This window comes from Gadus chalcogrammus, chromosome 18, assembly GCF_026213295.1.
Source record: "Gadus chalcogrammus isolate NIFS_2021 chromosome 18, NIFS_Gcha_1.0, whole genome shotgun sequence".
In the NCBI taxonomy this organism is placed as follows: Eukaryota; Metazoa; Chordata; class Actinopteri; order Gadiformes; family Gadidae; genus Gadus; species Gadus chalcogrammus.
This window is the reverse complement of record NC_079429.1, coordinates 17,061,654-17,087,275: the sequence shown is the minus strand read 5'-3', so window position 1 is coordinate 17,087,275 and position 25,622 is coordinate 17,061,654. Positions and strand designations below refer to the sequence as shown.

The 25,622-nt window shown below is 45.7% G+C and overlaps 1 protein-coding gene across 3 annotated transcripts; it reads left to right on the top strand.

The window, feature by feature from the left end:
- Window positions 1-9,791: 9,791 nt before the first annotated feature.
- On the top strand, window positions 9,792-25,475 carry LOC130371449 (60 kDa lysophospholipase-like). 3 transcript variants are annotated; one of them, XM_056577226.1, is made up of 18 exons: window positions 9,792-10,415; window positions 12,175-12,304; window positions 12,790-12,825; window positions 14,141-14,252; window positions 14,537-14,662; window positions 14,825-14,908; window positions 15,440-15,566; window positions 15,970-16,082; window positions 18,956-19,141; window positions 19,481-19,594; window positions 19,859-19,978; window positions 20,744-20,839; window positions 21,782-21,945; window positions 22,259-22,345; window positions 22,890-22,989; window positions 23,340-23,405; window positions 23,575-23,622; window positions 24,001-24,149. In XM_056577226.1, exons 1-17 carry the CDS (start codon window positions 10,247-10,249, stop codon window positions 23,590-23,592), a joined length of 1,848 nt encoding a protein of 615 aa, XP_056433201.1. In that variant the 5' UTR covers window positions 9,792-10,246; the 3' UTR covers window positions 23,593-23,622; window positions 24,001-24,149. The 3 variants fall into 3 exon arrangements, with proteins under 3 accessions (XP_056433201.1, XP_056433199.1, XP_056433202.1); XM_056577224.1 differs by lacking the exon at window positions 24,001-24,149 and adding an exon at window positions 24,189-25,475 and having other exon boundaries at window positions 9,793-10,415; XM_056577227.1 differs by lacking the exons at window positions 12,790-12,825; window positions 24,001-24,149 and adding an exon at window positions 24,189-25,474 and having other exon boundaries at window positions 9,797-10,415.
- Window positions 25,476-25,622: the final 147 nt, after the last annotated feature.

Genomic DNA, 25,622 nt, shown 5'->3' with positions numbered 1-25,622 from the left:
GGACCGTCGCGATTCCCATTGAAACGAATGGCGCGGTGACTTGTCTTCACAACGAGAGCTGGTAGGTTGTAAAAAATCAGCGATGTAGGCTAGCGTTCGTGTAGGCTAGCGTTCGGGTAGCTTTCGGGCTTGCTCTCGCAAAACAGAGCGAACTGTTTTGGGACTCATCCATGCCTCACCAGTGATTCGTGAGATTGAAAGCCTGAACATCTCTTTTCAGAAAATAACTGAAATCATTTCTGGCATGAGGGCTGATGTCCAAGATGTTAAGACCTCACTCAAGGCCAAAAGAGATGAGGCAAGTTTCAAGTCTGTTTGAAGAGGCGATGGTCTTTAGGTGTTAAGCCCATTACCGGCACATCAGCCTAAAAGTGCCAAGGACCACTACAGAGTGGAATTCTTTAAAGTCCAGAATATTGTAGTTGCAAAGCTCAGTGAGTTTTTTAATAAGGGTGACTTGCTGACTTTTCAAAAGTTGGAAGAGACACTTCTGAGTGGAGAGATGGATGCAGCACTCATTGAAAATTACCCAGAGTTGACCAGAGAGTCACTTTCAGTGCAGCTTTCCATGTTTCCAAGCGATCGTCTGTTGCCAGGCAGGTTTGGAATTTTCGAACGCAGATTATGCAGGCGGTACAATTTTGGTGTGATACCGCCGCTACTTTTTTGATGTGTGCCTTCTAGCATGTATGATGCGATCACCAAATGTATTCACACTTTGATTGATAACAACTTGAATCAATCCATATATTCCATATATCCATGTGCTTCACCATGGATATATGGAATTGTGATGTCAGCCCTGTAAGCATGATGAGTCTGACGTGCAGTGGTTAAATACAAATTTTCAACTATACAGAGCGGTATTGCAGTCCGAGGAGCTGTCCGCAAAACTCAACGCCCACAAATGGAGCCTGGTTGACAATATGCTGACCATCCTCGTGAACAGCTGACCAGAAACATCAGCAAGGCCACAGCTGCAGACGTTATAACCTCCATCCAAGCCTAACTGGTAAGTAGATCAAAACATGCTTCTTCCCAGATGTGATGGTTAGTGATGTCAACCAGAAACTAACCACAATTATATTGGAAAACCCCAAAATCACACAGGTTATTGTGCATGCAGGACTTAATGATATTCGAAGAGAACAGTCAGAAGTTCTGAAGAGGGATTACATTGATCTATTGGACACCCTGGACAAAATACACATTAATTCATTCATCAGTGGACCCATTGCAGCGGTTGACAGGGGAATAAACAGATTCAGTCATCTACTTGCAATGAAAACACGGCTTTCCAGAGTCTGCAATGGATACATGGAATTGTGATGTCAGCCCTGTAAGCATGATGAGTCTGACGCACAGTGGTTAAATACACGTTTTCAACTATACAGAGTATTGCAGTCCGAGGAGCTGCCCACAACACTCATATTAACAATTTAAATTTATTTTGGGGGCGCCCCCCCCCACACACACACACATCTACTCTGCCACTATCTGACACACAGATAGCAGACAGAACACATACCTTGAAGAGAGACATCAGCCCGCCTGACGCCATTGACACCATGCCTTCCCCCATCGCTGATGCTGGCTTGGCGAGGAACGGCCACCCCCTTCCTCTGCATTCCTCCATCGACGATGACCTCCAGCCTCATCTCTCCAATAGCCACAACAACTCCAGCTCCACTGTCCCCTCCCTTTATGATTTCCCAGCTAAAATTAGGAAACTGGAATATGTTGGCATCAAACTTGCATCTGTGTCAATGATAGCATCGCCACGTCATGCCCGCAGGCTGATAACACCAAAGCGGAGGGAGCCCCAGCCCCCTCCCTGTACTGAAAGCAGTCCTGAGTAAAGGGTTAAGCCGTAGACACAGTTTAAAGGAAGTTGGGTTGAGCATAATCTGCTCAACCCAAGGTTGCCTATATGTCAAAACATGGAAACTTTTGCATTCCTGCTGTAACCACTAAGAGAGTAAACAAAGGGAAACTTAGACACACTGCTAACCTCACAAATCTCATACCTATTGCCTCCAAACCAAAAACAACCTTTAAGCCTATCAACAACACCATCAGGATGACAAATCATTTATAGTTAATGATTTTATTACCACTTCTAAACTGGATTTTATGTTTTAACTGAAACATGGCTGGATCAAACGAACAGTGCAACCTGTTCTCTTCTGATAGAGAAGCTCCTCCCAACTATAACTTTTTTGATGCATGTAGATCTGGAAAAAGAGGTGGTTATTTAAAAATGTATTTCAGGGGAAACATGGTATTTGGTGATTTTCCATCATTCGAATACCTTGAGGAAAAAAGCATCAAAAGAGGGGAAAACCATAATAAATTGGGGCATGTGGAGAGTTTCAGTTATGCCGATCGGGAGATTGTCGGTCTTGTCCAAGCCAGTCGCAGGGAGCGTGACGGCACATACAGACATGTAGTCTTTCTCCTTGTGTTTTCTCTACAGCCATTAACTGACTAATTGCACAATAAAACGTCAAACTCTTTACATGAAATTTTTTTATTGGACCCACACAAAACATATGTGTAATCCAAGGCATTTAATGACTGGGATCAGAAAATAATAAATTTCTCTCCATTGACTCCCATTTTAATTTTCCTCGCCCAGAGGTCCCATAAGGGGTCTACCGGAAGGGGCGTACTTACGGTTCCGAAGCCTGCGTCAAAAAGTTGAGAAATGCTTTCAACCAACAGCGGCTCTGTCACACTAAATTTGTACCGGCTGCCAAATTTCACGAAAGGTTCACGAACATTCGCGAAACCTTCTATCTAGCGATCCGTTATCTGTATTGTGCTATTTCGTCCTTGACCTGCTTTAAACACTCAGTTTACTTGCTAAATTTGATTAAACAATTAAATACAATACAAATATAAAGTAAAAACAAGTGTTATCTAGATCCGTTTTCTGTATTATGTTATTTCGTCTTTGGCAACATGAGCGTGAATGTTTTTTGAATCCCGCTTTAAACACTCAGTTTACTAGCTAAATTTGATCAAACAATTAAATACAATACAAATATAAAGTAAAAACAAGTGTTATCTAGCGATCCGTTAACTGTATTATGTTATTTCGTCTTTGGCAACATGAGCGCAAATGTTTTTTGAAACCTGCCCGGCAACGGACGACGCGATCATTTGCTGACAGGCAGGTTGGGAATGGATTACGTATGGACGCGCCCGGTACAAGTTTGGCAGCCGGTACAAATTTAGTGTGACAGAGCCAACCAGTCCTGTGCACGTATGCAAATTAGCCATGTGCGCCAATGTCTACTTGTTTTGAGTGCGACGAATGAGTGCAGATCATGATTTGCAGATGCAGATCAGTGAAACATATTTTAACTAGCCTACTACAGCACACAGGGTTTTTTGTTCTCGGTTGTAATTAGCCTACATTTTAGTATTTAGAGTTTTTTTATATTGGGGGGAATCACTGTCCTACTTGTTGTCGAAGCACTTTATCCAACAAGCAAAACCGTCTCGGCAATATGGCCAAAGTGTATGGGAGTTCACTCTTTGATATGGCTGTCTGTACTAAAAGCCTACGGCTCCTTCAAATGCGTCTGCATAATTGAATTGTACGTCGTGAGCGACCAAAGCGACCACAAATATTTGCAGCGAAACTTTGTGAGCGACGCTTTGGTCGCTCCTGGTGTGGACGTACGGCCCTACATGCCCACTACCTCCGTCAGTCAACGGACGTGGGAAGGCGTGGCTGACTGATGGGGGAGTAGTCTTTGCAGAGGCATCCGTCAGCCCATCAAATCGCTTCGCCGGGTTCTTCCCGCTTCTTCCTGCTTGTTGCGAGGCAAGATTACCCGATTTCCCACTTTCCAGTATCGTCAGAGCCCGAGTCGCGTCACAGTGCTTATATTTGCATATGTGATCTGATTGGATGACGGATCCGTTGCTGCCGAAAAAGTTGAACATTTTTCAACTTCTTGACGGAGCCGAAGGCTCCAACGGTACGGACGGATCCACAATGCATTGCGCGTCCGTCCCCATTCAAAGTCAATGGGGATCACGCAACGGACGGAGGTAGTGGGCACGGGGCGTTAGGAAGGTTCTTGAACATTCGCGAACTTTCATGCTCGTTCATTGCACTCCTTCATTGAGCGTGACAAGACAGGTTTTTGAAACCTGCTTTAAACACTCAGTTTACTAGCTTAATTCGATTAAACAATTCAATACAATACAAATATAAAGTAAAAACAAGTTTTATCTAGCGATACGTTATCTGTATTATGTTATTTGGTGTTCGGCAACAGAAACGTGAATGGTTTTTGAAACCTGCCTTAAACACTCAGTTTACTAGCTAAATTCGATTAAACAATTCAATACAATATAAATATAAAGTAAAAACAAGTGTTATCTAGCGATCTGTTATCTGTATATGTTATTTCGTCTTTGGAAACATGAGCCGAATGTTTTTTGAAACCTGCCCGGCAATGGACAACCCAATCAAATCAGTTCAAATCAAGTTGTCAACAACTGATGACGTAGGCCGGTACAATTTTCGCCCCCGGTATAATTTTAACGTGACAGCGCTTCTCCCCACCGGGTTCGGGAAAAGTTTGATTTTCCAGCTGGCTCCGTTAGTGGTGAAGGAGTTAGCTAAGGCGAACGCTAGTAATGCTAAGCCGATAGTTGTTGTCGTCTCCCCTCTTGTTGCACTTATGGAGGACCAAGTGAAGGAGATTTTAATGATCATCAGTGATGTTTTGGGGGATATTGATGGAGATCTGCAATATGATTCAGAGAGGTATTTAACTGACCCAGATCTCTATTACAGTAACTACTTTGACAATGTTGATGATGATGTTGAAGATGCACTCATGAGCCGTGTCAGTAGCTCTGAGTCTGAACAGTAAATTTGGTGATGCTTGTGATCAGAACACTTAAACCCTCTGTGTACTTCTGCAGGATCATGGTTGGTGTCAGTTGTACATATCTTGTTTTGTAATTTGTGCAATTTGACAAAACTGCACATGCACCTGCTAAATAAAAGTTGACCACAAACATTATCTCTGTCCTTAGATTTAGATTTCTTTATTGTCCTTGTTCAACAGAGTTAATCAACGAAATTAAGTTTAGAGCATCACCACTGGCATAGTATATAAATATATTAATAAATACAAATAAAAAAAGATAAATAGATAAGTAAATAAATAAATAACAATAATAACTTGAATAAGAATGCAGCAAGTCCAGTCCATAGTTGTGATGTGTGAGAGTGAGGGGGGTTGGGGGGCTGCAGTCCTGCAATAGATGGAAAATAGTGTACAGTGCAGCAATGCAGTCCAGTTCAGTTATTGAGTGGGAGTTATAGTGGGAGTTATATGACCGAGGGGGTGGGGTGGGGGGTGCGGGGGGCAGGTTGTTCAGCAGTCTGACAGCCTTTGGATAGAGGCTATTGGTCAATCTGCTGGACCTGGAGCGGATGGAACGGTATCTCCGTCCGGAGGGCAGTCGCTGGAAGAGATGGTGCGCTGGGTGGACCTGGTCCTTTAGGATGTTGTTCACCCGGCGTAGGCAGCGGGAGGTGAAGACTGTGGAGATCTCTGGGAGGCTCTTCCCAATGATCCTCCCCGCAGCCTTGACCACTCTGTGGAGGGCCTCCTTTTCGGCCCTGGTGCAGCTGGAGAAACCCACCAGGAGCCCGTAAGTGAGTACACTCTCTACTGCGCAGTAGCTCAGGAGGTAGAGCGGGTTGGCTGGTAACCTGAAGGTTGTTGGTTCGATCCCTGGCTCCTCCTAGCTGAGTGTCGAGGTGTCCTTGAGCAAGGCACCTAACCCTGACTGTTAGCTCCCGACGAGCTGGCTGTCGCATTGCATGGTTGACTCCGCCGTCGGTGTGTGAATGTGTGCGTGAATGGTGAATGTGAGGCAACATTGTAAAGCGCTTTGAGTGGCCAATGGTTAGAAAAGCGCTATATAAATGCAGTCCATAGAAGTTGACCATCAGTCCCTGTGGAAGTTTAGCCCTTTTTAGTTTCCGAAGGTAGAAGAGGCGTTGTTGTGCCTTACCCACGGCAGAGGTGATGTTGGTCCTCCAGGACAGATCGTCGGCCACAGTCACACCCAGAAACTTGAAGTTGGACACCCTCTCTACCTCCTCCCCTCCGATTAGGAGTGGAGAGTGGCTGAGGTGTCTGGCCCTGCGGAAATCGATGATCACTTCCTTGGTCTTGGTGGTGTTGAGAACCAGGTTGTGATCACCGCACCACTCTACCAGTCTCTCGGCCTCCCTCCTGTATGAGGTCTCATCATTTCCTGTGATGAGGCCAAGTACTGTTGTGTCGTCAGCAAATTTCACTATGAGGTTAGATGGAGAAGAGGAGCAGCAGTCATGAGTGAAAAGTGTGTAGAGAAGTGGGCTGAGCACGCAACCCTGGGGGGCCCCGGTGTTCATGGGCAGGGTGGGGGAGACATGCTTGCCAATCCTGACATGTGTACGGTGTGTTAGAAAGTCCAAAATCCAATTGCATAAAGTGGTGTTCAGGCCAAGTTTGTGTAGTTTGCTGTGTAGCTTGTTAGGCAGGATAGTGTTGAAAGCTGAACTAAAGTCAACAAAAAGGAGTCGCCCATGTGTTACTGTGCTCAAGATGTTCTAGTAGAGTGTGTAACACAATGGCAATGGCATCATCTGTTGACCTGTTCTTCCGGTAAGCAAACTGATTCTGATCTAATGATGGCGGTATGGAGGCTTTAATGTGTTTCATGACTAGTTTCTCAAAGCATTTTGCGACGATAGGGGTGAGTGCCACAGGCCTGTAGTTGTTCAGACTTGCAACATTTGGTTTCTTGGGAACCGGGACTATTGTTGCTGCCTTGAGACATCCTGGGACCCAGGATGAGGCCAGAGACAGGTTAAAGATGGTGGTGAGAACTGGAGCTAGTTCAGCCGCACAGTCCTTGAGCACCCGTCCCTGGACTCCATCTGGGCCTGCTGCCTTCCTGATGTTGATGTTGCGTAGAGTGCTCAGGACTAGGGTGGAGCCGTCAGAGGGGAGAGGGGGCGACACCGGGTCCTTGTTGTTCCTGTCAAAACGTGCGTAAAAGATGTTTAACTCCTCCGCTAGGGGGGCGCTGCTGTTGACAGGGGGGGATGTTCTTCCCTTGTAGTCCGTTATTGCCCTAACGCCCTCCCACACCTGCCGGGGGCATGAGGCGCTGTTGAACTGAGCTTCAATGCGGGTCATGTATGCTTGCTTGGCAGAACTGATGCCTTTCTTCAGGTCGGATCTTGCCGTGCAGTATGCATTGGTGTCACCGGTTCTGTACGCTGCATTCCTGGCTCGTAGTAAGGATTTTACTTTAGGTGTCATCCAGGGTTTAACGTTTGGGAAGACACGGAATTGTTTGCAGGATGTAACAATATCCACACAAAATTTGATGTAGTCAAGGACTGAGACAAGATAATTATTCAGAGACCTACGTGTCAACACACCCAGTCCACTGAAAATGTCCCAGTCTGTGGAGCTGAAGCAGTCCTGGAGCCTAGGGATGGCGTCCTCAGGCCAAATCCTGACAGACCTGACTTCGGGCCTACTGGCTCTGATTTTGGGTGAGTGCCAGGGGTGCAGGAGGAGCGAAACATGATCAGAGAGACCTAGGTGGGGGTACGCCTGGGTTCTGTATGCATGGGCTATGTTGGTATAAACCTGATCAAGTGTGTTGCTCCCTCTGGTAGCGCATTTTACATTACGGTGGAAAGAATGAAGTACAGACTTTAAGTCAGAATGATTAATACTACTTACTTACTATCGAATATTAATTTAGAATGTACAACCCTTCCTTGAACTCTTAAATCAGATAAGCAAAACCTGGAGCTATCGTTCAGAGACATCTTCACGCTTCATCTTGTTTTGTTTGTGTACAGTCTGCGCGTGCGCGCAACGTGGTTTCCGGCCGGTCCCGTCGCATGGCACACGTCACGACCGAACGCTATGCGATTGGTTATGGCAGATCCAGAGTGGCACTGGGCAGATCCAATCATTTAAAAACCTCTACAGACACCCGCCTCCAAGTGAGTGAACGTTTGTCAATTGAGCAGTTCCAGACCTTCTGTACAAATGAAATGAAGTACGATGGTCTGGCAGGACCAGGCTGGCATTGAGCCCCTTGAGGGTAGAGACTAGTAAGAGAGTGTTCAGCAGATTATACAGATACATATATAAAAACGTGAGCTTCCTAAGATGGCGCAATGTGATTGGTTCGCTATCTCGGGATATTGGGCAATATCCCATGATTGACATCTCAAACTCGATATTGTTTTCATCGCAAAATGTCAGCTGATAACAAATAAACCTTCGGTCTCGGGGGCTATTCCCCACTATTCACTTCGCCTTCGGCGAATAATTGTTGACTATAGCCTAGATAGATAAATAGTCAAGTCAAGTCTTTATTAATACCAAACTACACGTCGGGAATTCATTTAGGTGATTCTGCTCACACAGTAGGCCTATACAAGACCACACAGAACAAGGGAGACAACAAGTCTGACTGGACATACACAAAATGCCTCACATTTAAACTAGACCCATGCGTTGATAGATAGATAGACAGATAGAAAGATAATTAAATATTTTCTATTATTTGCCTTGCGGAGCCAGCCAATCCTGTGCGCGTATGCAAATTAGCCATGTGCGCCTAACACAAGAAAGAAGTAATGTTGAGAAGTCATATTAAAAACGGATAGCAAGCGAAAGTCGAACCAGACTGTATCAATCACATACTTTGGGTACATTCTAACTTATGGTAAGAGGCTTGTCTGAATGTTGATGATAAAACGGATTGTTTTGCATAAGATGAGTGTGTGCGACTGTGCGTGTGTCCTTTTCGGCGTCGGAATACTGCATGGTTATGAAGGCCTTGTGGTTAGTTGTGGTCTTAGTGAAGCAGCCTAGCCTTGGAGTTGGAGTGATTGTGTACAGGCGTGCGAGAGAGAGAGAGAGAGAGAGAGAGAGAGAGAGAGAGAGAGAGAGAGAGAGCACACCCGCCGTGGTGATGTTTGGCTTGATGTGGGCTGTCTGTCAGCATCCGCCGGGTTGGACTGTGTGTTTTGTGTATGTGTTCAATGTACATCTGTCTGGTCCTATTTGCGGTAGATTGATGGTTAAATAATGTCACACCACGATCGGTTATACTTGCAGGCACTCATTTGCAAGTGCACTAATTGCTGTCCGATAGGCTAAGTTAGCCCTAGCTAGCATTATGCCTTCTATTTCTAGATATTCGGACTAAGTTCACCGGTACTTACGACATAATCGCTGTCACTAGATATAGAGGAAACGTTGACTTTCACTCGGGGATATTCACTGACAGTAAAAATAAATAAAAGTGTCGTTATTGCATGCACTGCTGTTCATTGACTAGCTCCAGCGCTCGTTGCTGCGTTGCTAAATGATAGCAACTCTCCACTCATTCTCCTCTGACCATGCATTTAATGGGCTTTGACCGCCATCAATTCTCGGCAATTGCTCATTCGCCCTCTCACGTCTGACAGGTTCGAAATGATACTGCTGTGGGCCATCATACATGTTATTTGTGGTTCTTGCCACCTCTTAGACGCCATAGTTCTAGTAGGCTGAGGCTATACCTTCCACCACGCCTCACCAACGTGACGTCATCGCTGAATTGCGTTAGAAAACACCCGTTACTGCCAAAAACTGGACTTTAACACTATTTTGGAGACATTTTATAAATGATACACATATTTTGAGTGCTATATGTACCCTTTAATCACAACTTCCGGTTAACCTGCACGTAGGCCTTTAACAAGCAGGAAGAAGCAGTAAAAATCCGGCCGTTATATATTTTTTTAAGAAATGTGGAATAATAGGATTGTCTTTAGCCACCTGTTTGTGTCATCTTTTGTATTTATATCCACACATCGGCTTTGTAGCAGGGGGAGATTTGATTGGCTGCAGTATGCGTCTACAGAGACTTAAGCCCTATACGTCAGACACGCCCTAGGTCATCCGTTGACGGACGCAATCGCATGTAGTGTCACTAAAGTGTCACTACACACTAAAACCCTACGCAGAACCATAAACGTTCACTACTGCGTCTAAGCGTCTGCGTGGTCATTGCGTTGCGGGAACGTGGGACCATAGAGAAGACTCCACTGTTGTGGTCGGATTTAAAGCTAGGGCCAGAGCCGAGAGGGGTTTAGTATAAGACGTCTACGTCGAATCCTCCCTCGATCTCTGAAAACATGACTTCACTCGCTCGAGCTTTGTCTAATTCCAAAACCAGCGACGCGGAGTGTCTTGACAGCCTCCCCAACGCGATGCGAAACTGCACGCTGCATGGCAGTAGGCAAGAGGTTCGGGTACTGGTCATCAACACCGGAGGAACCATCGGAATGAAGAGTCATAACGACGGTAAGTATCTATCCATGTTCTCAGATGAGCCGGGAGAGAGTATCACGTTTCTAGGGAATCATCTGATGGACCATCTACTTGGACATTTAGGATGTAGTTTACGCTGAGCCTACTACGTGCGTTAGTGAGTAATTCATTGCAAGGAATAATAAAAAATAACAATAACAACTATACTGCTGTTTAGGTTGAAGCATCACACTCCTGATGACTTGCACACAGGCACGCTGTTCAATCATTTCGTTGGGATCTGGAAGAGCGCTAGTCAACTATGTGTCTGTGAAGGTTTCAAATCAACATCGTGTCGACCATTGATCAAGAGTATTCTTGATCATTAAAGAAATAAAATAAAAGCTACTTCACCTAGCTTGGATCAATCCAAGATTAGCTGAAGTTGGCTCATAACACGCAAGCAGATGAGAGATGTATGTTGTCCTAAACCATAAACAATATTTCTTAAACACACACACTGGAAAGTTGAGACAAATTCCTATTATGTTCTGCATAAATGCCAATAAAGAAAAAATCCTAATCCTAATGTTGCTATTACAGTTTAGCTCTGAGTCCATAACTACACCAAGATGTAGGAAGGAACCTGGTTTTAGTCTTCACTCATCGAGATTCGGTAAGAGCCGTAACTTAACACTTTCATCTTTGGCACCAACAATTATTTTCAGGTTTATCTTTATTTAGCTGGGGGAAATTGTGGCACATCAATTCATTAATTTGAACAATGCCCTTGATGAGTGAATCTACCTGAACATTCCTGCAATGTTCCCTACCCATAGAATTATAAAAGTCAGCCTGACCCCACAGGAGTCATTCACCCATATGTCCAGTAATAGGGGTGGAGCGAGTTGGCCTTCTTCAGTAGCGCTAAACAGTAACTCAATGCTCACTGTGTAAATATAACTACTCATGCTTGCAGTCGAGGGTGACAGAGCCCAGCACACAGGTTCATGTTACAAGGAGTGACATCTGACGTGATGACGGAATAACACCAAAATATCAGTTTTGTGGTTTTCTTCCCTTAATTGTTCAGTGTGTTTTCCTGGTGCTTCACAGTATTGGAAGGCCAATACTGAGATTGGAAGGAAGGCTTTCTTGGATTTCAATTCTTTGAAGTCTAGGGGATGCATTTCTAGATGAATTCATATGTGCTATGCTACCAATTCCTTTTGTGATATGTGATGTTTTTTAAACAATTTGCCTGTTTCTTTGGAGCGTTCAAACCTTCAAGTAGTAATAAAGGCAAAGTGAACTGAAAGGTTATGCAACAACTGTGTGATAATAACAGCAACCCACAGATTCATGGAAAGCTTAAAGTGGCCTGGCCCAAATACAATAACAAACATGGAGGTCTTCCTGACATGCAGTATGTCTGAAGGCACATATCAACTGCAATTGTCAAGGCTGAAATTGACGGTTGATAATGTATTTCTCCTCAACTAAGTGAAAGATCCAATGGTTTATATGTATTGAAATAAAAAATCGTACATTAAAGTACTTCAGTACGAAAACACTTCTCAGGTTTGAATAATATTCAACGATTTTTCTCACACTGTGAATACGTAATGTAACGCTAACATGTAAACAAAAAAAAATAAAAAAAGTTATATTGTATTCTTGCGCATGTGCACCAAGTGCATTTTTCCTTGTTACCAGCAAAGTTCGCTGTCAGCCAGGTTTCTGGGCTGCTTGTTTGTAACACCGCCCCAAACGCGTGCCTCTCAAAGGCTGATTGTTTTTGTCTCACCCCCAGTCCTCTCACCGGAATCCAATGCGTTTGTGGAGGGCCTGCGAAAGCTGACCACCTTCCACGATGAGCAATATGCCCAGGACACAGGCTTGTACGAATTCTACGATACCCCGGACAAAACACTGGTCCTGCCGTAAGCCTTTCGTCCACCAAGACACCTCTTCATAGCATATGTCATAAATATATTGCCTGTTAAGCCCTTTGAGACTGTACCTGTGATTAAGGGCTATACAAATAAAATTGAATTTAGCAATCCCATTGGTCTATTTAGGAGTCACCATCGAATGACTAGTAAGTTCTACACTAACTAATTCATATTTAAGAGTTAAGTATTTGTCGACCTGATGTGTGGGTCGAAGATGTCGGAGATGTGTTCATTTCACTATGGACACAAACTCGTGCTAAAGAATGGAGGGTTCATTTTGAACTTCTAGCAAGCCACAGCACTATGTACAGGCCAAGTCATGGTTACATACTTTTCTATTCATCTCTTGGTTTATATTTAGTATCACCAGGGGTACAAAATAAAGCAACAGCCCCACCACCTCCCACCATTACTGCAACAGATACACTCTGCATCCTTCCTTCCTACTCTCAACTGCTCTGTTGCCCCAACAGGAACCCAAGCAGCCATGCTGAAGAGCGCTTTAAACGGTATTGTAGTACTGGAGGCATTGTGTGCGTCTCTACTATGCTTTTGTCGTGTCGCCTGAAAACCTTGTGCCATGAGCACGTTTTAAGATCCTGCTTGCAGTTCAGAAAAGGCCTTGCTGAGATTCCCGAGGCACATTGAAGCTACTGTATTAGTCAGTTTGGTCATGGGTCATGTGACATCCGCCCTCTGTGACTTCAATACAAGTAGAGAGGGTGGCTGGCTTTGGGCCAAAGAAGAAGCTTTGAAGAAAAGGCTTTTTGTTTGTGGATGTTGCTCATCTCCTGGGGTATCTCTCCTTCTGAAGCTGTTAACTCCTTTTTTCTGCTCTTATCTTGGCACTTTTGAAATATCTCAATATTGAGTTGAGATAATCCTAATTGAAATGTTAATATGCATGTGTTTTGCATTGCAATTTGGATATGCGTTGGCATGATTACATTTATTTTTTGCACATTTTTTCAGTAAAGAGGTAATGGCGAGAGGTAATGGCGAATGAGGAAACCTCATAGGCCGGTCTGAGGGGGGTGCTGGATCATTTGCTTTTGCCTAGAATGTGTTAAACATTGTTTCCCAGGGACGGAATTGGTTTGGCTAATGATTTATCCAGATGCTTTATTTGTTGTTGAGCAGTTCCCCCCCCCCCCCCCAAAACACACTCACAAGCACAGACTCGAATGTTAGTCCTCCATTCATCAGACAGCGGGGCATCATAGCATTGGTAGGCTATGCACTACCTTGTTACACCTTAAGGTGTGACAAGACTTGACTCATTGCGGTTAGCATATTGTCCTGGTGGCACCATAAGCTGATCCACAACATGTTCCAGGGCCACGTTGGACCGAGGGCTGACTGGGGTATTGTCAGTCGGTACCCCCCCCCCCCCCCCCCCTCTGTGACTGTAGAGAAAAGGGCCCTGGTTATTCAGAGGGGCGCCGTCCGCAGACACCCACTGCCTTTCCTATTAAAAGGAGACACTTTTCCCAGCTGCTTTGCCTGGTAGGTGCCTGCTTTTCCCGGGACCCCCTGCAGCTCAAGCAGGAGGGGATCTGCTGCACAGTCCATCGTTTCGTTGAACATGCTTGGGTTTTTCAAACATTTCGCATCCGTTCTCTTAACGCTCTCCAGTTTAAGCATAAACTAGGATTAACAGAATGAACGTATGATTTCCTGTGTGATCCATTACTCCTTTTCATTGTTATGCTGAATATCTGCCTTTGTTGTAACTGCTGTATTCACTGCTTACTTTTAACGCCCTTCCTTTTAATCGGCTGGGTAATGTTTTTTGATAATTGCAAAGTCGACGTCTTTTCACAGGTCGTACAAGGACAATAAACGGGTGGTGTACACCTTTCTAGAGTACAGCCCCTTACTGGATTCCTCCAACATGTCGACCGAGGACTGGGGAAAAATCGGGAAAGACATCGAGGTATGTGATGCCCAATTATCAGTTTCTCGGCAGCACATTAATTATCATGCCTTTTGGGTATCGAAATGTTAGTTGAATAAACAAGGCCAGAAACCCACCTGCAGGCATCATAGAGCATGATGTTTCACACCCTTCTGCTCATCAATTAAATATAAGGTGAAACATTTAAGAAGAAGGCATTGCTGGTGCGTGTTGGATAGATGTGTCTGCTCATTGACTAAACAAAATGTGTTTTCCATAGATTGGTCTCACCCTTTTAAACCGTCTTAAATTTGTCTCGGTAGAAAAACTACGAGTGCTACAATGGCTTCGTGATCCTCCACGGCACGGACACCATGGCCTACACGGCCTCCGCCCTGTCCTTCATGTGTGAGCACCTGGGCAAGCCCGTCATCCTCACTGGCTCCCAGGTAACGTGCTTGGTGACACTTAGTTCTATGATTATCCATACTGTGCTAACCCTAACCAAGGCATATTGTCGCCCGACTGGTTTGCACATCAGTGGGGTTAGTCACCGATGCACCACTTTTCAAATGTAATTATTTGATTTGAAAACATAAACTTTCTTCCAGGTGCCAATTTATGAAATGAGGAGCGATGGCAGGGACAACCTGATGGGGGCGCTGCTGATTGCTGGACTGTTTGTAATTCCAGAGGTGAGCAATAAGAGGCTGCTACTGTTGGCTACTGCAGGTAGATACTACGTATATGTTGCTACTGTGTGTCAGTTGATTCTTCTATTAATATTTGTAAATCAGACAGAAAATTAGTCATTGTTTTGACAATTTGTTATAGTTTTATGTGGAGGGAAGGAAACAAAACTGTTAACATTCTCAGTCAACGAGATTGTGGGGTAAACGTTGGTGTGTTTCACAACAGCAGGTGATTATCTCAAACAGTAAGAGGACTGTCAGGGAGTTCAACAAGATACTGGGAAGACAATGAAAACTAACTGATTATGCTCCCTTTTTTACAGGAAAGATGAAACAGTTGATATGTTTGACACTATTTTAGCTGAATTCACTTGTCTAGCGAGTGAATGAATCTATAATGGTTTAGCTTGAACCAACGTCCTTCCCGACAGACGTTTGGTTCATGGCTGCTGTCCTCCTCAGAAAGATTGTACTATTAAATCCATATTCCTCTATCAAAATACATTGTTCACCTGCACGCCTCTTCCTATCAAGGTATGCGTGTACTTCCGCAACAAACTGTACAGGGGAAACCGCGTCACCAAAGTGGACACCGGGAGTTTCAATGCCTTTGCCTCCCCTAACCTGCCCCCCCTGGCCAAGATGGACGTGGATATAACAGGTAATGGATGAATAAATGGATGGATGGATGATTGAATGGCTTGTCATGGTGCTAGCTTTTACATTTACATTTACATTTCGGGCATTTAGCAGACGCTTTTATCCAAAGCGTCATTTGTCATTCGTCATTTGTCATATATTGTTGCACTTCTTATGACATTTGTCACAAGAAGTGCTTCAATATATCGCTGTCGGTACAGAAAGGATGTTCATAGAACCAAGTGCAAGTACAGCAATCGCTATGCTAACCCATTCCCCGTGTTACAGCAATGATAGCAGCTACAGTTGATGGATGAATAAATGGACGGATGGATGATTGAATGGCTTGTCATGGTGCTATCTTATCGTTTGTATTTCCAGTTGTGGTTACCGTGGCGATTTAGTTAATGCTCGGTCCCCCACAGTCAACTGGGACACGGTGTGGAGAGCCAACACCTCCACCAAGTTCCGCGTGCGCACAGAGCTGAACCGCAACGTGGGCCTGCTGAGGCTGTTCCCTGGCATCACCGCGGCAACCGTAAGTCAGCCAGGGGGGAGGGGAGACGGCGGGAGACAGCTACAAATAGGGGAGGGAGGGAGGGAGGTTGATACACAAAGAGGGAGGGAGTGGGAGGGAGCAAGTAAGTAAGCTTGAGGGAGGGAGGGAGGGAGGGAGGGAAAGGGGTTAGGGGAGGGAGTGAGGGAGAGGGTAAGGGAGGCAGAAAGAGGGGGAAAGGGAGGGAGGGTATACAGGGAGTCCACAAGGGAGGGAGAGGGGGAGGATTGGAGAGCGAGTCGTCCACAGTGTGCACCTCGTGGCCACAGGTAGTTTCGTAAGCTGTCTCAGGTGGTGTTGAGTCAGAGTCTGGAGGTCTTCTGTATGGCTCTTGGTCATCAGTTGGAAATGGCTCATTAAGTTTTGTAGTCATTCATTCTCTCGCATGCAGAGGGATCAGAAAGTTCATTATAAAACTATTGAATCAGAGATAACTCATAACCTGTCTCTGGTTTGTTTTCATTGGCAACATTGGTGACATCGAAAATCATCCAAATATCTTTCCTATTTTGCTATTGGTTTCAAGCCCATTAGTGGGTGAGAATATTTGTTGTCTCAGAACGAGATGCACTATGAAATGTAAATTGAAAAACAATCATGATCTTGTCTGCAGTGTTGGCGCCATTCCATTATCTCAATGCGTGTGAATTAGCCGAAATACCTTTTGCTTTTGTCTTCTTTGACATCCATATGTGTAATCTACTATGCATGTGTATGTGTACTGCACAGGCTTTGCTCAGTTATAGGAATACATTTCACTATGTTATGACGATAAGCTCCAAACAACACAGGGCTATGGCATGAAGGAAGCCCTCCATCTAGCCATGCGTCTGTCTTCTAAAGTATTGGTAGTGGTATTGGCAGTAGTGGTAGTGTCCTTTCCTCTGCAACTTCTTACAGAATTCTGAGAATAGCAATCCATGTTTTACCCAAATATTTGCTTGAGAAAGACTTTGTTTATTTCCTTCCCTGTAATTAGTCACCTGACCCATGTTTGTAAACGGCCTAAGTTAAATATAGGCCACCCACAAACCGTTTCCACTCAGTCCAATTCGCCTCGCCACAGGAGCCCTTCCCCGTGGTAAAGTCTAGTGTTTATGCCTCTAAGGGACCTTACGCCTACTGCAGTCGCAAATAGGTATTTAAATCAAATGTCTTTATCCACACTCCTGAAGGACCAGGAGACACCAAATGTTTGTCTTACTACGTGGCTTGTCACCTGCACTCGATAAACTGTACGACAATCCAAGATCCACTCACAATCTGGCTTGTTAGATCCCAGTCTAACGCCATATTAATTTCCTCAATTTATTTTTCCAATTTATTTTTGTGTTTTGTGATTTCCCTTATGCCAGTACTACCTGGCTCTGTTCGGATGTCCCCAGCAATCCTTTGGCCCCAGGAAATTATTCTAATATTTAGTTTTTCATCCAGAGATGAAAAGAGAGCTGCTTTCCTGTCTCCGTCTGCTCCTGTTACCCCTTCAACCATCAAAAGTCTCTGTCTCTGTCTCTGTGTCTGGCTCTGTCTCTGTGTCTGTGTCTGTCTCTGTCTCTGTGTCTGTGTCTGTCTCTAGCTCTGTCTCTATCTCTGTCTCTGTCTCTGTCTCTGTCTCTGTCTCTATCTCTGTCTCTGTCTCTAGCTATGTCTCTGTCTCTATCTCTTCTCTTTTCCCTCTGTCTCTAGCTCTGTCTCTAGCTCTGTCTCTAGCTCTGTCTCTAGCTCTGTCTCTAGCTCTGTCTCTGTCTCTGTCTCTAGCTATGTCTCTGTCTCTATCTCTTCTCTCTTCTCTCTTCTCTCTATCTCTTCTCTCTTCCCTCTTCTCTCTGTCTCTATCTCTGTCTATCTCTCTGTCTCTGTCTCTGTCTATCTCTCTGTCTCTAGCTATGTCTCTGTCTCTAGCTATGTCTCTGTCTCTGTCTCTAGCTCTGTTTCTGTCTCTGTCTCTCTTCCCTCGTCTCTCTCTATGTCTCCCTCCCTGCCTGCCTTGGAAGACATTGTTGACTGTACCGCAGCAGTTTGCTTTGGGTTCGAAGTGCTTCAGTCTGTACGAGAGGCTTGGGGCAAAGTATATCTGTCTATTGTATCAGCAAACGGCCCTTCCTGTTGGGCATTTGAGTGCTGTCCCACTTTATGTTCAGAGTGACGATACGAGCCTAGTTACATTCTTTCTGCTCATGTCTTTGTAAGTTACTGGTCGCCTCCCCCACCCCCTCTTCCTGGCGTTTAGCGGTTTCCCCTCCAGATGCCATGGTTACCGGCGGGTAAGGAAGTCTCTGGGTGCCAGTCAAGCAGTGACGGGGATGGCAGCAGCACAAGACAACAGCAGCAGTGCTTTTAGGAGAGGAGCTGGGATCAAATGCAGGGAGGGGGATGGGGGAGTAGAGCCATAACGCTGGACAGGGAAGGGCAGTTGAGGTTCAGGTTTAGCAAAAAGGCCCAATTATACTTGTGTGTTGAGTTGTAGGTACGCAGCAGGTGTCGAGGTCTGGATGCAGTTACGACTCTGAGTCTGTGGTTCTGAGCACCCTGACACTTATTCAGCGACATCTGGTGATCTCTTTAACGGGGAGCTGATGTGTCGTAACTAGGAACATGTGTGAAAACTAATCATGAATGCACCGACAAACCCAGTAGGAAAGGCGAGGCCGGCGGTGCTTCTCCATCACCCCGACTTGTAGCTAGGTTTTCGGAGGGGGGCACATAACCTCGGAGACTCTTAGGAGCTCTTGCAGGGGACAGAGACCCAGTGACCGACACAAAGTCACATGTAGCCTCGACTCCACCCGTGTGTCTGGTCGGTTCCGTGGAGTCCATGTATGGCGTGGTCTGATGCGCCTGCCCCGTGTGCGCAGGTGAGGTCGTTCCTGCAGCCGCCCATGGAGGGCGTGGTCCTGGAGACCTACGGCACCGGGAACGCCCCCGACAACCGCGCCGACCTCCTGGCCGAGCTGAAGGAGGCCACGGACCGCGGCGTGATCATCATCAACACCACCCAGTGTCTGAGGGGCACCGTGTCCAAGGTCTACGCCACGGGCGAGGTAGGAGCTAGCGCGGGCTAGCCATCAGAGAAGGGCTTCTGCTGAGTGGGTCAGGAGTAAATGGTAACAAAAGTCTGAATGAATAACACAAACAAATTCTATTGGGAAAACAACCAACCAAGGGTGTGGCTGAACTGTCACATTTGAAAGTGGTTCTCCAATCTAAATTAATTGGAATTTAAACGAACTGAATCCTACCATCGTCCTGTGCAGTTTTTAAATGCAGTCGAAATGTCGTCAAAACTGAAATAAGAGGAATCGTTTGGAGGAGAAGTCCCTAAAATGGCAGACGAGGGTAATGAGCCCTTGGATGGTAGCCACCCGCCTGCCTCTCCCCAGGTCCTGTATAAAGCGGGGCTGCTGCCCGGCGTGGACATGACCCCCGAGGCGGTCCTCTCCAAGCTGTCTTACGTGTTGGCCATTGAAGGGCTGGACCACCAGACCAAAAAGAAGGTGGGTCTTGCATTTTGATTTACATTCAGGGCATTTAGCAGATGCTTTTATCCACAGCGACTTACAATAAGTACATTTGTTAGAAGAAGGAGAAACAATATATCGCTGTCGGACGGTACAGTAAGGACGTTCGTAGAACCAAGTGCCAATCACTAACAATTGTTAGTCAGTTTAGCAACACGCCGCAGATGTGGTTGTGACCACTGCTGACCCCACGTTTGCATGCTTATCTTTGGGTTCCTGCACGTGCCCCAAATGGTCCAGATGATGGCCCAGAACCTGCGAGGGGAGATGATGGCAGACCTGGCGGGAGCCAAGCTCAACCTGAGTGACAGCCGCTTCATCCAGGTCATCGCCAAGTCGCTCAGCATCAGCTGCAAGGAGGTCAGTCTGAACGGGAAGATGCTTTACGTTTTACGCCCTATCTGAGATGCAGCATGTGGAAAGTTGAGTGTTTTTCAATGAGATGCAAGCCTCTGTCTCCATCAGCCAGGGATTCTGCACACCGCATACGATCAAGCCCTGGATTCATGGTTTTCTCCAACAGCGCCGGCATACTCTAAAATCCACAAGTGTTTAGACGCCATTGGGCATGCTCACAGACTTGGGAGTCACACTTGGGGAACAGTGAGAATGTCATGCCATGGCTTGGATGATTCTGTGTGTGAGTGCAGAGCAGCTTTTCAACAAGTCGTGAGGGAAAGTGTAAGCGGGGCCGTTTTTTTAATGATAGGAACGCAGCCTAAGCCTTTACCCCTGGATCCAAATGTGCTCCGTGCCCAGCTGCTGGTGTCCTTGACCGTCGGCGGAAAGGTTGATAGCAGTTGGTGTCCCTCCCCGCCCTGCTCGTGATGACCTGTATCTGAAGAAACGATTTGGGCTAAACAGCCACTGAAGGGTGTGACTAAAGTCACATTTGATGGTGGTTCTTCAATCTTAATTGAATTGAATTCAAAGTTCCCTCAACTTGCTCCATTCTAACATTGTCCTGTGCAGTTTATGAATACTGTCGATATTGAAAAAGGGGATACTACTGTGGCAGTAATCCTAGTACTAGTTTTCACTGTGTTGCGATGAGAATAGGATTCGTTGATAGCTCTGTCAAAAGCGACGGATAAAGCTTGACTGATTTTGAATGCCGTTCCCCAGGAGCTGGAAGCCATCCGCGACGCCCTGGCCCCCCCGCTGGCCTGCGCCGCCGCCAAGATCGGAGACGTGGAGGCCCTGGAATCCATCCGGGAAATGGCAAGCAACACTGAATTAAACACATAATAATAATGTTGCATGCCAGGTAGGGCTGCAACGATGAGTCGACCAAGCGAGAAAATTCATTAAATCTTATTTTGATTTATTTATACTTCATTTATGAAGTATAAGTATAAAACAATTAATTCCAAAAGCTAGAAAAGGTGATTTATTTCATAAGCATTTATTTTTGTTCTCTTTACATCCCAACAGTAATCAATAAAGCAAATGCTCTGGGGAAAAAAACTGGGAAAAGAAAGAAATGGCTGGTCTGTGGTTGTCCCAGGCCGTCTGTCTACTTACCTACCCTGCTACCTGCACACAGTCTGCCCATGCACTGATCACGCATGACCAGAGCTTTCCACAAGGCTAGGCAGAGCTATTGCTAAAGCTAGCGAGCGAGTAATGTGTTTCAGGAGTGACACTCTGGAGGAAGGTCTTCAAAATCAACCTCAAAATTGACGAACCGTACTGAAATATTGTTTTTGTTGGCTTGTCAGAAAAAGCAAGCACCTTTAAGCCTTCTCTTTGTAGTCTGTTAGCTTGTGATGAAATTTGCTTTGACATTTTATTGTCAAAATTATTAATCTTAAAAAGATCCTGTTAGATTCATCAACATTAAAAATATATCCGTTAGCTGCTGCCCTAAGGCCAAGACGTTGAACGCAGCAGCTTGACAGTTATACAGATCTACAAGATTGATGCAGACATACTTGATACTATATTGATGGTTTGATGTAACTTTATTTAGTCTCTCTAACATTGATCGCTTCTGTTACTTTGAGGGACCTGGAGGCTAAGATCGGCCGTGTTTCCATTGGTTCAGTTATTCTATCGTTCCTTAATAAATATATATCGCCCCGTCAGCTGTTCTAACTAGATCGTCATCCGGTCTTCATCATTTTACCAAAACACTAACGTCAGTCTTGGTGTGTGGATTAGGGGAGTTACCTGAGTGTTGGCGACTACGACGGACGCACACCGCTGCACATCGCTGCGTGCGAGGGCCACCTGAAGGTGGTCCAGTACCTCCTGGAGCACGGGTCCAGCGTCCACAGCCGGGATCGCTACGGCGACACACCCCTGTCTAACGCAGTGCGCTTCAGGTAACCCCCGCAGTAACGTTTGTGAAGGACTCTGCTTAACTGGCTTTTAATCATTTTAATAATAATAAACACTTGCCTGGCAATTATCCAATTCTGCTTACCTTTTCTTTTTGTCACCACCACTCATTCAAAAAGAGCATATGATGGTAGACGCTGTATTGTCCACTGTGTTTGCACCTCAACAACATGGACACCTCCCAACAAGTGCATCTTTGTTCTGTCGCAACCCCCCTAATTATACTCATTGGTGCCCAATTGTTATTGATGCACAACTCCTATGTTCCCCCCTCCGCCCCTCTGTGGTCTCCTGCAGACGCAAAGACATCGTGAGGCTCCTGCGGAAGACCGGAGCCCACCTGTCCCGACAGCAGCTGGCCGTCTCGGGCACAGAGCTGTGCAGGTGAGACGCGCTCAGAGATGGTATGGGGGGACAAGCGTTGAGACGACCACCCCCACACTCGTCATCACAGCTACGACCAGCCTCCCCAGTCTTGACGCCGAGTGGCAGCAGGAACGCTCCCAGGCTGCAAAACTGCGGCTCTCCTCATCTCCAGCATCTCTCTCTCTCTCCCTGGCCCCCATGCACGCAGAGCCTGGCTCCTCTGTGTGGCCCCCACGCTCGGGTCGCTGGCCCTGTCGGCTCCGTCATGGTCCGGATGCTATCCTGCTGCGTTACAACATGTCCTGTAAAACGTGTTGGTTGAAGATCTGATAAGGGGCCCGCAACGTGTCCATAACGATCGTTTACCACGTCACCGATCTTGAAGTGCATGCACTACTTCCATTTCACTGTCTTTTGAAAAAATAAAACAAATGCATTCCCTTCGTTGATGCTTGCTTGCTGGTTGATATGACTGCAGCGGTTTAGATATTCTGGTCGTTTAGTGGAACAGCGGCTGTGCGTCTAGGGCTACTCTGACCTCTGATACCTTGTGTGTTTTTAGCCTAGCGGCGCACGGAGACCTGGACGGTCTGCAGATCTGGCACCTAGCCGGGGCCGATCTGAACACCCCCGGGTACGACGGACAGTCGGCCCTTTCGGTGGTTAGTACTGGAGTTCTTTTGCGTTTCCTTCTCCTACCTTACTCTCCTAAAAACACCCCTCTTATGCATTTATTGTATGTTGTACGTCCTGGCACTTCAAAACAGTACGTAGCATCATGTAGCCTGTAGCGTCTTATCATAGCTATCTTCTTTGTATACAGGGAATGGGTTAACCTAAGAATTGTCAGTGCATGGACCTTGGTTCTATGAACATCCTTACTTTACAGCCAGTGATACAGATTGTTTCTCGTTCTTCTGACAAATGTACTTATGTAAGTCGCTTTGGATAAAAGCGTGGAGGAGAACCATTCTAGTGTTTGAACATGACAGTAACGTGTTCCTCCTTCCAGGCCACGGGGGCTGGCAAGTTGGAGGCCGTCGCGCTTCTTAATTGCCTCCTGAGTGCCGAGGATCAGGTGAGCCCTGATTTCAGGCCTTTTCTGTCGTTGTTCGTCGCCAATCTTCCCCCTCCCACACACACACTCCTAAGACACAACGCAAGCCAGTAAACCCACTGAACTTTAGTGTGTTTCTCTGTCTCTCTGTCATCAACTCTTGTCTGTCTTGTCTTGTCGCCAATTCCAGGGAAAAGGTGATGAGTAGGATGATGGTAATGATGGTGACGGGGGTGAGGTAAATGATATTCACTGTCTATGTGTGTATAACCCGTGGGATTGTCCTGTATCTGGATTCTGACCTCCCTTGCATGCTCTTTGGAATCTTCCTTTCCTTTGACCTTAAGGATTTGTTATCGTTCCTTTTTCCCCTCCTGTGTGTGAATTGTTCAGCTCTCGTTATTCTCATTTGTGGGTATATCCCTACACTTGTGATGTGTATGGAGGGCAAAGTTTCTACACTTTTGTATTGGTAAATTTAAGGTCTTGGTTGGCCCATTTTGTAAAGAAAAACAACTCAGTTAAAAGTTTAGAAGCATGATTATCATTTATCATAGGGACCATGTTGTTAATCCTACCCCACCATGCCTACTCCTGCTTGGGGCTGGATCTCCAGGAAGTGCCTGCACACCTCAAACCTGTGCCAACGGCTGTCCCTGACAGCTGCCTATCTCTGTGTGCATGGGTGCATGCGGTCAGAACAAAGCAGCCATAGTCCTCTAAACAGGCAGCCTCTGCTCCCCACCGTCCCCAACCCCCCCGTCCCCCATTCTAATCCCATCTCCTCTCGCCCTTCTCCCTCAGAGGGGGATCAAGCCCAACCCCCCCTCTGGAGGGATGCTAGACCCGGGAGGGCTCCTACGCCAGCCAGGCTCGCTCACTGCCTTTCCCAGAGCGGCGCCATCGCCTCCCCTTCCAATGTTCCAGCGAGTCCTGCCGCTTCAGCGCGTCCTCGTTCCCTTAGTGACGCGCGTCTCCGTATGCCACCAAACACGAGCACATGTGAACCTTTATTTCTGGCATCACTTTTCGCCAAGGTTATGTGTGTGTGTTATTTTTATGTTCATCTATTGTATGTTCTTGTAAATGTTGTTTTTCCACTTGTCCATACCAGGCAATCAGGGAATCTTCTGTCCATGGCTCAGAAAGATGATAAGAAATTGACACGCTTTGTCTGGGAATCTGTATCCCACCTGCTGTTTTAGACATCTGCTGTCCGAAGACCTTCCTATGTATGGGTTTATGAATTAATATGTCTGTAGTTTCTTTTAACTTACTAGAATTGAATGAGATTGCATCGTTGAATATTGTGAAATGGAAAGAAGATTTTTATTAATATTGTGAATTAATTGTTTTTTGTGAAACAAACAACGAAGTCAGCATCTGTGAACCTTAGAGCATATACATGCAACCGTCCACTTCGCCTATCCAGTATTTGCTGATGCGGAAAAGTGTGTGTGTGTGTGTGTGTGTGTGTGTGTGTGTGTGTGTGTGTGTGTGTGTGTGTGTGTGTGTGTGTGTGTGTGTGTGTGTGTGTGTGTGTGTGTGTGTGTGTGTGTGTGTGTGTGTGTGTGTGTGTGTGGTTTCCGGCCTTCTGTATGCTGTTGTCTTTGCTGCTGAACTGATTGCGCACTGTGCTGGACTTCTGGTGCTTTTACTGAAGAGGAGTTGTTATATTTGCAGCGCTTCATTTTCACTTTTGACCATGTTTGTACCCAAAGCCAATGATAAAGTAGTTACTTGAATGTATTCTTCTAAAGCAATCAATTAAGGTTTGTTGAGTTTTTAATTTTCTGTGTTTTTTGGACAGCAATCAGGGTTATGGTAAGGGTTTTGTGTACCTGTCATATCAACTATGTTTAAATGCTGTTCCTGTTTGATTCGAAATAAAATGTATGAAAAACATTTAATAAATACGTCCCATTCTAAATAAATCTCCTGTAATAAATGGTGAAATGTTATGTCCACATCGAGCATCTTTGAACCAACCAATGAAGGTAATAGTATATTTAGATATCGCTTGATCCTTACAGGACGAATAGCTACAGTTATCAAGTCCCACTAAACGTGACTCAACAATCGCGACGCAGTCTTGCGTCCTCACTGTCAGGTAAAAGTAACGGGGAAGACTACGTGGGACAATGTGGGATACCAATGCATTGAGGTAGTCTAAAATAACTTAAAATATGTATATTCTGCCCCTTTGCTTATAATAGTATTGCCATCTGGTTGATTCAG

Excerpts from the sequence above, each read along its gene's own strand:
- LOC130371449 (XM_056577224.1), top strand. The coding sequence starts at position 10,247 with ATGACTTCACTCGCTCGAGCTTTGTCTAATTCCAAAACCAGCGACGCG. Across the intron at positions 10,416-12,174 it reads AATGAAGAGTCATAACGACG|TCCTCTCACCGGAATCCAAT; the intron begins GTAAGTATCTAT and ends TCTCACCCCCAG. Across the intron at positions 19,979-20,743 it reads TCAGCATCAGCTGCAAGGAG|GAGCTGGAAGCCATCCGCGA; the intron begins GTCAGTCTGAAC and ends GCCGTTCCCCAG.